The 14,738-nt window shown below is 42.5% G+C and overlaps 1 protein-coding gene across 10 annotated transcripts in view; it reads right to left on the bottom strand.

The window, feature by feature from the left end:
* Positions 1 to 2,114: 2,114 nt before the first annotated feature.
* LOC147718541 (synaptotagmin-like protein 2) overlaps positions 2,115 to 14,738 on the bottom strand; it is a 684,078-nt gene continuing 671,454 nt past the window's right edge. For all 10 annotated transcript variants that reach the window (XM_086918473.1, XM_086918472.1, XM_086918471.1 and 7 more), the window contains one exon: positions 2,115 to 4,603. In XM_086918473.1, coding sequence (XP_086774599.1) covers positions 4,458 to 4,603 — 146 coding nt within the window. In that variant the 3' untranslated portion in view covers positions 2,115 to 4,457. The remainder of the gene's footprint in view (positions 4,604 to 14,738) is intronic.

The raw sequence follows: 14,738 nt of genomic DNA, 5'->3' as shown, positions 1-14,738 counted from the left end.
TTCTAAAAGGAATACAAATGTTCCCTTGCTGTTTTGAAGATAAGGAATTCAATTGGCGTGTCATGTTTTTACATACCTTTGGTAACAAACAGTGATGCAACCAGACCTATCTAGATCAATCAAGGCTAAGTCAGATCAGTGGTTGATGGTCATTGAGTCCTGAATGTAGTATTATAATTTGTACTGCCACCAGCAAATCTAGGACTTCAGATGCAAGTGTAAGAGGCCTAAGTTGTGTTCTGGGGCTGCATAAAAATGCGGAGGGATGCATAGTGTATTATTCATGATCCGGACGGAGATTGTGGCTACTCAACTAAGTGATCCGTTGAGAACCGGGGTTTGGAGGCTCTTGATTTGGATGTGGGGTAACAATCATATGGGTACCTTGTAAATAAATCTAGGGGTTTCCTGCCTGTTGCTGTGCACAAACCTTCAGGTTGATAGAATATCATTTATGATCAAAGCGCCAGTCCAAAGTTGAAGGTGGAAGGGTTTGCCAACTAGATGAACCCCAAAGCTGTTTCTGATTGTCAACACCTGTCGAGCTAGTTTGTTGTGCTTTATGTTGACCCACAGTTTAAGCTCACCCACTTTTCTGAGGAGTTCATTTGGTCTCTTCTCCTGCCTTTCCATTGGCCTTTTTGCATTCTTACCTCCTGACCATCATATATTATACAGTTCCTTTTCGCTCCACAATTGTAACCTCCATCATTTAACATTTTGCTTTATTATTTACTTTCCCTTCATGCTGTTATTTCCCTGTTGCTAGTACGCTGTTGTGTTCCAAGTGGATGATTTCAGAAAATAAACAATTTGAGAGCGTTATATATGGCAATAACACTAAAGTCATCTGTATATACTATTTGTCATTGAGTAGGGGGGGTACTACCATGATCAGAACTTATGCCTAACCTTGGGTACAAATGGTTTTACTTGATTCTTCTCTACCTACAAAGAATAATCTCAGCCACATCAAGCGTTTGTCGGCTTAAACTCTCTAGAAGTACACTTTCCTTCCTGGGGGTGGTGGTCCCAGCCTGCAAGGGCCAATTCGGCTGTTATTACAGGTGGCAAAGAATTCTGTTGGCAAGCCACAATTGCTATCACATCTCTATTCACGTCCTGCAGAGGCCAGAATCCAAATTACCTGAACGTGTTGGGTCACGTGTGTCAGTGTGCCAAACCAGCCCATGCACAGCTCTGTCACGATGGTCAAAGACACTAGAGTTTTCAGGAGGTCAGTCTTCTTGACAAGCCTACTTTCACCATGAAATGTTTTGTGCTGTCCAAAGGCCAGTTGATAAGCTTTATGATATCTATTAGATCCAGTAATTTACCGAAAGTATTTTTAAAAGTTATGTCTGTATCAATGAATAACACCTGAAACTTGACTTTAAATTGCTTACGCATTTAACCTGATCTCACAAACTTAAAACAATCTATTGTTCGCGTTGTAAACAAACCTACACACCATGAAATGATCCTTTCCTCTCAGCAGCTCTCCTGTCACTCGTTCACAGTAGGCCACCCTTTGTTGTATCTTTTCTTTCAACACTTTCTTGTTGTTGGAGATCCGCACCTACTTTTCTACATTACCCACGCTTTGCAGTGCCCAATGTTCCATGTCTGATTTTTGCTTGTTGTTCCTGTTGTCTCTTCTACTGCCTCAGTAAAGCTGACCATCTCAAGTTTAAATCAGTCATGCCATCCCTTGAGCTCTCTACTTTTCTTTCTTTGTCTTCTTAATTTTTCCAACCCTATTACTTCTGTGCACCTTCTATTACTCCTACACTGCTAATGCCAAGCAAGCCGTGGAGCTAAGCTGCAGTTAGGACAGACTCATTCTTTTCGCTGCTAAAGATACAGACTTTACCATCTCATCTTTCACTCTAAGGGCCATGTAATATAAATTGCACTAGTGGTGCCAGGCACTGATAACTCAGTTATTCTGCAATGACATTTGCAGAGACCAGTGCAAACACAGCATAGTGTAATTTACATAATCCAACCCATGCTCTTTTACAGCCTTTCTGCATCAACAGAAGACTCCCTGTTGTAAATTGCTATCTCCAATCGGTTTTCCTTTGCAACCAAATTCTTTCTTTCGTTCTCCCTTTTCTCTAGCGTTCTGTCACTTTCTCTTACCATTTTCAACATTTCTATTCACTTATTTTTAATTACGCTTTTCCTTCTTTGCTTTGGCAGCTGTAACTAGACGTTCTTCCCTGTTTTCCATTGTTATATCAAAAATATTTTTTCTCATTGCATTGCGGTAGCCAAAACAGCTTGATGCACAGAGCCCCTCAGATTGTGGCGTGAATCGTTATTTACAGAGCAGTTAATGTCCACTGTCTTTACAGGCACGCTTGTCATCAAGGCCAAAGTTTTTTGTATCAGGAAAATATTGAGGAAAAGAGATTGCAAAATGACTACAGAATGCCATGAACAACCTAATGCTTATGCATAGTTTCAAATGTGCCACAAATTTTCTTTACAGAAAAAAATGTAGTTGCCATTATCATGAAGAATCCCAACCTTGTTTTGTACCTAATGCACAGGAGCAGATCGGTGTAATACATTCTTAAATAATTTTATCCTACTGGCTGCACTGCATGCTTTCACTTGCGAAGTCCGCAATGAAGAGCATTCACTTCACACTGTGCAGCACAGAAAATGTGGATAAATTCTGGACACCTCAGCGTCAATTTTTATCGAGAGTGAATTTTCAATCAGGCCTGAAGGGTTTTCCTCCCCGCACTGCTGTCATTATATTTGCACTGAAAATATCACGCGGAACAGTTTCCAAACTGTCATCCACGTTGAGTCAAGCCGGGGGAATTCTCATGGAGGAGAGTTTTCCGGATCTTGAAGGATAAAGCCATCAGTTGTTACTTAGTGAAGAAGGACTCAACTTTAAAGGGCACATTCACACTGTTGTATTGATGTCTGCAAGACTGTACAGAAAGAAACACACATTCGGCACGCCCCAAAATATGTAAGATCTATTTTGAGTCTTACTCTGGACATATGCAAAGTGCACTTATTGAGGAATAATTTCTCTCCATAGGTAGACAAATGTGTATTCATCCATTCAGAAGTGTCATTGTAACACTCTCAAAAAAACTGTATTGCTCCTGTGCAATTCCAGTTGTGCCATGAGAAGCCAGCATAGACAAATCCATTTTTGCGGTACTACAAAGATGCCTTTGCATGTAAACTAAAACAATTGTGTACCTTTGGAGCATGATGTGTGGTCCTTCTCTTCTTCTAAGACCTGGTGAGGCGGATTTTGACTTAGGCGACAGCCAGTGCATGAACCTATCATTTGGAGTTTGGCTAAACCTATTGTGGCTATTACTTTAAAAAACTTATGTTGATTGATCAGACTAATACATGCAATTAAAGGCAACACCTTAAGAATCCTCTTCTCTGCGAGGCCTCATTTTAGTGGGAAGATGAATTCGTTTATACATAGATTTCCTATGTAAATGCCCAGGTATTTATACAGCAGTTAATGCCAGAACCTAACCTATTTCTAAGAGCTCCCTATTTGTGTAGATATGGGAAATGAAGCAAAAGAGTTAGAACATGTATTTTGTTTAGGATCTCCCAGTGTGGTTAAGAGGAAAAGCAGAAATGTGATCCAATGTCTCTAGGAGACTTAACCCTTAGGCCTCATCACGTATGATTGGTACTATTAAAGGCAGGCATGTCTTGATGATTTTAAAGCTGTGTTTCATCTTTCATCCCTTTTCAGGGTACACACAGTATTAAAGTGTGTTTCGGTAAAAGAAAGACCCGGTTCTACTTTCCTACTCATTCATTAGCTGAAGAACACCTCTCCTTGAATCTGCGGCACTCAATGTTAGTGTCACAAACTTCTTCCTATTTGTTTTGTGGGGGGGAGAAAGGAAGATGGCAGAACATTTGTAATCATCCAGTAACAAACATATGTAGATCACAGATTTCACCCTTCCACAAAGCATGGATTACTTGGCCTTATAAACAAAGCAGCTACAATACTGTGACATGTGGCCTGAACTGGCTGTCCATTGGTCGCAGACTGAGGTACACTCATCCCAAACAATGGCGCAAAGATTATATAACATGTTTATGACAAGCCAATGGTGACTCTTTCTGTGGCACCTCCATCCCCTTAGGAATGATAAGACACTTCCATTTTAGGAAGGTGGCACCTAGTAAACTGAAATAGCCACAGAAGAGCCCCCAAACCGACCACTCTTAGGTAAATTTAACAACAAAGTGCATTTCTTTATCATTTTCAAACCAGAGACACACAGTATGAAGCACAACTAATTGTGAAAACAGAAGCATCTCCGATTTCCCAGCTAATGTATCCAAGGTGTGATGAAATGTGGCACACAGTGCAGCGGACAGCTGCTTCAACAGTAATATCTCTCTCTCTGCTTTGCAGTACAAGAGTCCTCCTTTTTGTCTTATTTGAATTTCCGTTTCCCAGCCAGAGACCTCAGGGGAAGTGATCCCTCAATCCATTCACCGGGGGCTGACATCATTTCCTGCCAGAAAGCAATCTCTTCCTGTGTTGAGTCCATCCAGTCTACTGGGACACCATAACTTTTCCCTGGAAAGCAAATCCCACAAAAACAGCCTGTTAATATATCTCAGACATTGTTCATTAATATATCTCAGACATTGTTCAAAAAGCCTCATAACATTCACATCTCATTAGCAGAAGCAAGTGTGCCTTAGCTCTTTATAATAGCCATTGTTATCCCCTTCTAATAGCTACCATCCTATAACTGAGCTTCCAATGGTAATACAAATAATTGAAAATCAATCTCTCTCTGCATCTCTGTCCCAGTTTTCTGACAGATCAATCAACAGCAGTAAAGTATGGTTACTATTTTTGGGATATCCCAAGCTGGATTGTGGAGTACCTCTGAGGTCTCCTCTGCCACTGGACTCTTGAATGTTTGCAGTCACCCACTATTCACCATTATATAGGGATGCCACATGACTCCCTGTGCCACTGGAAGGGTGCTTATCAATTCCCCAATCTGCAATAATGTCTTTCTGACATTCGTACCTGGATTCATAATGGCTGACCGTGATTGAATGAGAAGAAGACAGAATTGTTGGTAGTAAACCCCAGGTAAGTAGTTTCTGTCTTAAAAAGACTGCCCCTCCCTCAAAACATAAGCCCAACCCATAAAGATAAAAACCTTTGTGTCTTTCTTCATTCCTTTCCATGAAGGCAGAGATAGATTATGTGTCCAGACAATCTTGTATTATTTCTTTAGATTTAAGAAGGTGTTTTACGTGACTCTATATTATGTGGAACCCATAGTGACTTGGAAGGTGGGCAAGGTGAGCCCAGATTACACTCTCATGGAACTCGTGCCAAATTGCAATATTTGGGCATTTCGAAAAGTTTATTTTATACGTTTCAGGGGAGAAGATTGTTTATCAGGAGCCAGAAGAGGGGTGTGCTTGCCTGTATGTTATAGGAGTCATGATCTACATTGCTTAGAGATGCTAGTGTATAAATGTGCTACATACATGCTATCATTATCAACATATAATGCGGTCCTCATCATCATTGTGACAACTCGTAGGCAATCTTAGTGTTGCCAAAGGTGTTTATTGATGTGCTGGGACCTTGTCTAGTCTCTGTGTCCTCAGCTCAGCTTCTATACAATAACTGAAGACATATTTTAAATATCACACAGAATACTTTTTGTCGCTGATATTCATCTATAACTTTCATGCACTAGACTAATTTCATGCTTCTATAAAGTATGTGGAATAACTATTATGTTATTTCTTAGAAGAATGCAGGAAGAGGTCATTGTCAATTCAGTCTGTACATTATTAAATGCAAGTACATCTATTTTATGTTTACCATGAGGTAGACACTTTGTAATAGCATTTATGTGCTTCCATTGTTTAAATTTATTATTCGTCTTACTTCTGTAAGAGTGTTATCCTTGCCAAATTCATGAATTAGCACCTTTACATAGTCACCTTTGCCCTGCCTGAGGACCCTGAAAACTAAATATGCATTTTGGTCTCTCACTTCTGCCAGACTGTAATTATCATTTGAATAGTAGTGACAAAAACTACTAGGCAATGTCAATAAAGCAAACAATATACACAGTATCTATGACAACAAGAAGACCAAGGAAAACAGAAAAAAATATTCAAAGATGTTACAATTTTAATAATTTCTTCTCATATTATCTAAACAAATAACATTTATACAAAACATTTAAAAAATAAAACACAATATGTAACATCACATTTAATCAATATGTATAAATAAAGGGTTAAAAAGTGGCAATATCTTTATTAACTCGACACGCGTTTCGGCGTATGCAACGCCTTCTTCAGGAAGCCACATAATTACCTAAAAATAAAGGAGAAAACATACTCAGATTTCATAAATTATTATCTGTATCTTGACATGTTTTCTCAAAAAAATATCTATTTAAACAATACGTATCTCTTTTTACGTATATTGTCTAGGAGTTTTTGTCACTACCATTTAAGTCCCTGTCCTAGGAATTGAAATATCCAGTGTTCAGGGGGTCCTGGTTTTTTCTCATTTAATTATCATTTGAATAGACATGAATAAGGTGCAAAATTGCTCCGAGGACATGGAAAAAAGGCTTTGGGTGTGGTGAGGTGTTGTTGTGGTCATAACAGGATAGCCTGTGGTCTTGGCCTAAGAACTTGATAAACTTCAATTAGGCCTTGAATGAGGCACACCTATTTTGTCCCCACCTGCCAGAGACCGGTCCAATCTGATTTATCCTTTTGTTGAATTTACAATGTCAGATCCTGCTGGAGTGTCAAGACCTGTTTGAAAGATCTGCTGGGGTTTTACATATCACACTTGGTGCGCACTTCATGGGCGAGAATCCAATGCCCAAAAAATTGTTGAATTGTTGTGTATCCACCATTTGGTTGCTGATGAACCCAGCTTTTGTTCTACTAAACGTCTGTCTCAGAGTTTGCTGTGGGAGATCATTAGGATAAGCATAATACACTCACCCCCCCTTCACCCTCCCCCCCCCCCCCCCCCCTTCCCCACCCCACACCCAGCTCTCAGAGCCAAAATGTATTGTGGCTTAAGATTTCGGCCATCTAGAAAATGCCAAACATGAGGTAAAAGTTTCCGGGGCTAAGCTTACCCATTGGTTATGGCGTAGCCAGGGTTCATTCCCACCCACTTGCTTATGCCAGGCATACATATGGCATTTCCTAACAAACACTACAGAACAATCCCCTCCCTGTGGATGATCAGAAGAGAAATGATCCTGCTGTCTGAGAACTGAGAAGTGCCCTGGAGGACTGGACCTGCTCTTTCCCTTGTACTCGGGGCGAAGAACCCACTTTTTCATTTGGTGTCTATAATTGACATGGCGTTTGGATTTTCTTAAATCAGTTGGATGCTCATTTCAGGGAGAGGAGAAGTGAGAAAGTGAGAAACTCGAACCTCGAAGGCTGAAAGGAATATAATTTTATGGGGCCAATGCAAATAGTTCACACCACATTGGTCTCGAGCTCCTGAGTGAAGAGTGACTTAGAATTTTGCTTTTAAGATAGAAAGACACATGATATAGTCATAGTGCAGCCAACATGATGTTGGCCAGAGTTCTCCTACGACTGTGGCATTAAAAAAGACTACTTGGAAAATGCCTTGTAAAACAATGTTGAACTGTGAATTGCACTGAAACTAAATGTAATGAGAGGTATCTTAGAAGAAAGAGGCTGAATTAAGACATACATCGTCAAATATGATCCTAACATGATATGATTCTGACCAAGCTTAGCAAAGTTGAATATAACATTCTGTAAATTCTAGACCTCGAACCGCACACTCTCAACAATAAACAAGATGATATAGAAAGAAAGGGTTGTTGGGCAATTTTATTCAGAATAATATCACCATTGTTCTGCCTTGCATGGTAGTGGTTGGGTATCTTTAAGTCTCTGCAACTGCCAGTAATCCTTTGATATATCCTATTACACATAAAGAGATAATGTCCATCACTGACACGCTATTCCACACTAAAGATGCAGGATGAGATGGCCTTTAATGCCAATGTTATAAACCTTTTCCTAACAAGTAGGATTTTAACACATATTTTTATTTTTAGTTCACATACAAAGAGTACACAGACCTAGGATTGTCATAGATCTGTTAGTAATATCACCCCATCTCATTATTTAGTATTGACAATGATTATAAAGCTTACAATAAAATGATGGCATGGAAGTTGAAGGGTTTATTAACCAAAATAATTTCACCCAACCAGTAGGACTCTGTCCTGGGTCTGGACTGCTTGAATTTTTGTTTTGGGAACACATTTTATTGATTTTACAAAGGTTCCAAGTGTTCAAGTGACAAGAGACAAGCAATGTCAGCAAACATAGACTCAATACAATGACAATATCCCATCTTTTCTTAAACCCCTCAGAGTAAATACAAGAAACAGTATACCATAACCCTGGTATAAACCCATAACATGCAGTGCCCCGGTTTAAATCACAGTTACATTTATACACCTCATCAAAGCTGTCATGTCCAATCAGCTGATCTTTTTTCCTGACTTCACACAGTTGTAGTAGTTTCACCTTCAGACAAGCCATCTGTGACATCATATGTTTTGATGGGGAAACCTCTATAGGCAGCCTACCTAGTCCAGATTTTCGTATGTTTTTTAGGGCAGGCCCTTGCCACGAAGACCGGGAATTCTTGGCCCATTGCATGGTCCATGCCAGCCTTCCAGAGGGACACTCAGGGAAATCCCTCTGCTTTCCATTGTTGGGCAATGTCACATTTGGCCATAGTAAGGCCGAGGAAGAGAAGATGTCTTTTATATTTGTTTCCGCCCACCCCATCTGTGCAATGAAACATTGTGAATTAGGGGGATCTCATGAGCCTCCCCCAAGCACGCCAGTACCCCTCTCCAAAAGCGATATAGGACGGGACAGGTCCAGACTGTGTGTATGAACGTGCCTTCTTCCGACTGACACAGGAGGCAATGTGGTGAAGCAATCAATCCTGCTCTTCAAAATCTCTGCCTGGTAAAATGCACCCTGTGTAAGTACTTAAAGTGAATGTATCGCAGTATAGTTGAGATTGCCGCCTTGTGTGCGGATTGGAGGGACGCTGTCCAGTCATCCTCATAAACGGCCCACCATCAGCATCCCATGATGCCTGCAGGGAGTCAATATTCGTGGGGCTGTTGGTCACAAGTGTTTGGTATATTTTAGATACTTGAGGGGTATATTCTCAAGAACGTGTGATAACCATCACAAAAGTTACTTAACACAACCCTCAACATCGCAGTCCATCGCGGTAAATTTACGCAGTGTTAACCAGGTATTCACAACACGGTGGTACCATGTGATGGTCACCAGACAACGCGTCAAATGGCCGCATTAAAATCAATGCCACTCCGCAAAAATGTGAAACATGAACGCAAAAGAAGCTGGGATGAGGCCAATCGCAATACACAAAACAGAGCAAACCAGCCACAGGCCTGCAATTGACACGTGTCAGGCAGGAACAATCACCAAAAGTAGAAAAAAAACAGACAAACAAATGCCAAACAACAGAGAAGAACCATGGATGTTGCCGGAGCAAGTACGGAGGAGAACCCGAACCCCACAAGCCCCCCGGAGCACCTGCCTGGGACCTCGGGTCAGGGAAGGCCAAGGGGAAGAAGAGTAGGAAGAAGCGCTTCAGTCCGCAGGAAAACAGGATCCTGATAATGGAGGTGGTCAAACACCATCAACAACTGTTCGCCACCTCCACTGTGTCATTGGCAACAAAAAATGGACTATGGCAGGATATCATGGACAAGGTGAATGCAACAGGAGTGCTGAAGAGGACAATGGACAAGGTCAAGAGGCGCTGGAATGATGTCAAGCGAAAAACCAAGCTGAAACTCGCCAACAACCAGAAGGCAGCAATGCAGATTGGAGGTGGGGGCCCAGAGCCACAGGAGGAGCTGGACGACTTGGAGGAAATGGTGTCCACAGTCATCAGTGGGGAGACAGTGGCAGGAGTTGGGGGACCAGACACTGCTCAACAGGACCGGGCACAACAGCACCAGGTTGAGTAACGACCAGGGACTGGGGGACGGGGGGACAGGGGGAGATGGGCACAATGACAAACATGCACAATTGAGCTGAGCACAAACCTTGCCCCAGACCCTAACTTTCTCTCGCTCACCCTCTCTGTCCGTCTTTCTCTCGCTCACCCTCTCTGTCCGTCTTTCTCTCGCTCCCTCTCTTTCGCTCTCTTTCTGTACTTTGATGTGAGCAAGACACACCTTCTCATCATGATTTTTGTCTTGCAGGCTGTGACCTACAGATTGTCCCGAGGGGAGCCGACATATGTCTTCATTTCTGTTCTGTGTTTGTTTTAATAAATTATCATTTATTGCTTCGAAGGTGAATGTGTGATGCTCATTTTTGTGAAGACACATGTATGTCACTAGATGTTATTGTGCGACATCATGCGGGTTATTTTGTATATGATTCCGTGTGGTTGATGTGACATATCTTTGTCCAGGGGTGGGTGCCTGGAGTGGGGCCTTGTGGGTGGTGGGGGCCGGAGTGAGGGGCTGGCGGTGGGTGTTGTTGCCCTCTTAGGGCTCCGGGATGCATGCTCTGTGGCTCCATGGCATCTGTTGTTCTTCAGGTGTGGCTCTGGGCTGGGCTTCGTTTTGTGGTGCAGGTTGTAGTCCGACTTTGCACCAGGTCGGAGCAGGTGTTAGTTTCCTGGTGCTAACGCACCGTATCGCATGTTTTGTGATCTTATCGCAAATCAGGCTGGTCATTGAGAATGTTGTGGTGTGGTGTTGTCGCAGCTTTTTGCTCTGGAAAACCTACTCTGCATCTCATTAGCGATAGTTGCCGGGGTCATCCTTGGCAATGTTTTTTGCGGCTGCTATCTTCACATCTAACATGGGCTTCAATTGGAATTCCATAGAGCATATTATCAAGCCAATTATCACCGCTTTAGCAGCATTTTCATGCCGCTAAAGCGGCGATAATTGAATCGCCTGTCTTGATAATATGCCACTTAGTCTCCATATGGGAGGCAAGAGTTGAATATATTTTAGAGACAACGTTGGGGGAAGAACTCATTACCTCTTGCTTAATGTTTCTATGATTATTCGTGACTTCTAACTGCTTCTGGTGTCCATCTAGCTGTGGGAGAAAGATCAGGGAGTCAGCTGCTTAATTTTGAGTACCAGGGGGCTATGGTCGCTCTTGTCATGCTCCAAAACCATCATGTCACCCATTTGACTCCAAAGTCTCAGATCCAGGAGGATGTAGTCAACAGAGCTGCAGTACGATCCTCTTTGAAAGGCCGGAGCAGGATTTTGATTGGAAAATGAGTGGCCGTTGCAGGAGGGAACGTCATGTGTCAAAGTAAGTTCCACCACCTGAAGAGAAGCCCAGAAAGATTCCTCCTCACTGGATAAATAATTTCGGGAATCTCCCAAATTAAGTCCTCATTGCTGGACAAATTTTGGGAAATACCGTTCGGTTCAAATGTGAGGTTGAAATTGCCAGCCACAAGAACATAATGGGACTCTGGATAAGCTTATATAACATACAGGGTAGGAGGGTCTCAGGGAGACCTGCCCAGGTTACAATCCCCTAATATCTACTATAAAAATCCAAAATAAACCTGGGGGTCTACTATTGAGTGAATATATACTCTAAAGTCATAAGACCTATGCCAACAGTATGGTGCAAGGTAAATTACCTATCAGTCTTAAACAGAATGCTCATAATCCAACACACATAACCACCAGTAACAGTAGGTGAGAGCCAATGTCCAGAGATGGATTCCCATCAAAGTCTTGTTAATGATCAATATGCCCTTAAGCAGCTAATTGGTGAAACTGCTTTTTTGCGCTGTTCTTGGTTTTAATCAGAAAGAGACCAATAGCTATTAAAGGTTTTTGTTATTTGTCCTCTATTCTACTTTTAATCTCACACTCACGTTGTTTATTTGCACTGCACTTGTTCCCAGTTAATGATCATACATATGGTCTATGAGTAATTGCGGGTCGAAACCCTGTCTTTCATGGTGGGTATGGATATTGTCTCAATGATCTAGAGACACACCTTCCCAAACTTTGGATGACCAGATGATAATATTGATCATTAACAAGACTTTGATGGGAATCCATCTCTGGACATTGGGTCTCACCTACTGTTACTGGTGGTTATGTGTGTTGGATTATGAGCATTCTGTTTAAGACTGATAGGTAATTTACCTTGCACCATACTGTTGGGCATAAGTCTTATAACTTTAGAGTATATATTCACTCAATAGTAGACCCCAGGTTTATTTATTTTTTTCACTCTGGATAAGCTACCTGTATTTTATCCAGTAGATAAAAAATGGAAGATTCTTGCTTGTGCCTACAACTCCTATCATATACGTTAATCAACAGGAGATGTTTAGACATTGTGCAAGAAAAAATTAGCTCTTGGATGTCCAGAGAAACCGAATGAAACATAATAACAACTCATTATAAAGAGGTAGACACCCATATGAGCAACCCACCTAAAGGAAGCTCAGCAGGCAATTTAAAAGCAGGGACATTAAAACCTTTACAACCACCATGATACACATGTTCAGCAGCCCACGTTTCTTGGAATAAATAGATTTGGTGACTATCAAGAAACTGACCCCAATCGGGATCACCTATCTTGCCTTTAATATCTGCAATATACCAGCTCAAAATAGCTTGCTGGAGCGATGCGGGTTGGATAGTGACTCAGTTTCTGTCGCATCTAACAATGGATAATCAACTAGTCCGATAAAAAGTGATTCTCCCCCCACCAACTGAGAGTCCAGAATACCTACGCTATTGGGTGAGGGGCTAAACTCACAATCGGAAGCTAATAGGGGTAATTTATCTTTGATTTTACTTTAAGGAGCACAATGGGATGGCCCATTTCTATGGTGCACAGTGGCTGGAGGGACTGCATGATTTACTCCAGGGTGCAGTCAATCCACTTGGGAGAGATGGAAGGTACCTCACACAGACCAGAAAAATTCACATAAGGACCAATTCTACCAGCACTTGGGCCCAATGGTGGCAATTGAGTTATTTCTGGCACAGGCACACAGCTGTGCCTCAAGTGGTGGTAGAAAAAGCTCAGTTGGAGGAGAGAGATGTTAGATCCTGACCCACCTAATTGAGGATGGTTGGCCAGTAAATTTTGCACAATGTTAGGAAACCTAAAATTAACAATAACACAACTGCCTTCATCCCACTTTTCTGACCATAAAAATGCTGGGCGCATCCGATAAGATAGACCAGTGAAAGTATGCAACCAGTGTAAGATGTAATTCTTCAATTGGAAAAACAACTCCTCATCTGAGCCAGCAGCTATTCAAGGCACATTTGCCAACACAATCACACATGGGCATGCATCTGGGGCAAATTCAACAATACTGATTTTGGCTCATTTATTGGGGCATCCCTCATGATCTTTGGTGCCCCGCAAACCCACCTTCTTCCCCACCTCTTTCCCTTCTCCCACCCAATGCTGCTATGTCCATTCTTGCCTCTTCACACGAGGCCACACTGAATTTATTAACTGGCGCTCTAATTAGGGAATTACTTCCTGCGGACTCGGTGGGAATAGGCTCTGTTAAAGGGGGCATGGAGCTAGAAATGGTATCCACCGTATGCGGCAGATGGCACCACCACCCACTGCTGTACGAGAGAAAGTGAGTTAATCTTACAATAACGATAGTTCAATAGCCTCCAAACGCTCATAGCTTGGTTCTAACTTGCCCAACAAAGGCTCCATAAAATTATTGCATAGGTCCTTCACTGAGTTCATTAATTTGTCCTTTGCCACCGCCTCTGTGGCCCTATAAGGGGAAAAAGTGGAAGCACGCAACCTCTTTGATTTTCTTTCTTTTGCATACTAGACACCTAGATGCAACACCACGTAATTGTGATTGAAGCTGTGGTTCCTCCAACTCTGCAAAAGGGGCACTAGCAGGTGTATTTGAAGCACCCACTCCCAAGTATGAACACTTAACTATAGCTCTGTTGTCAGCAGGTAATCCCATGGGGGGCCAAAGGTGCACCAGAGGATGTGAAAGAAGGAGAGGAGAGTGACAGATGATTTTCTGTAAGCTTGATCCCTTTGTTGATAACTCCAAATGACCTTTGTAAAAATTCTTCAAGCATGGTGCCTAGGACAGCTTTAGAGCAGCTCTCGAAAGGCTTTCATTTCCCCACTTTGAACTAACAGCTGAACACAACATTTTAGAATACCCAGAAATACCTGGAGCATCCCGAATGAAAGAGGGGTGGCACAGCCCAGCCTCCACCAGACGATGACTGGCGACAACAGGCCTGCTCTTAGCCCGGTCTTCGCCGAGGCAGGCACCCGGGTGCGTCCTATGCTGAGGATTTCTGTGCCTCCAATTAAATGTCTGCACAGCACTGGCCCTGCCTCCTGGGCCAAACAGCAGCAAGTCTGGGACCCATAATCCATGTCCAAGGCAGTTTCAGCATCCCGCGCTGTGGGCTTCTGTGCCTCCAATTAAGTGGGCACACTGTGCTGGCCCCACCTCCTGAGCCAAATAGCAGCAAGTCTGGGACCCACAGTCCCTGTCCCTGGCAGTTTCAGCATCCCACCCTGCGGGCTTCTTTTAAGCGCTGCATGGCACTGGCCCCGCCTCCTGGGCT

Source organism: Lissotriton vulgaris, chromosome 4_1 (genome assembly GCF_964263255.1).
Source record: "Lissotriton vulgaris chromosome 4_1, aLisVul1.2, whole genome shotgun sequence".
NCBI lineage: Eukaryota > Metazoa > Chordata > Amphibia > Caudata > Salamandridae > Lissotriton > Lissotriton vulgaris.
The sequence above is the reverse complement of the archived record's forward strand: the minus strand, read 5'-3'. Positions and strand labels throughout refer to the sequence as shown.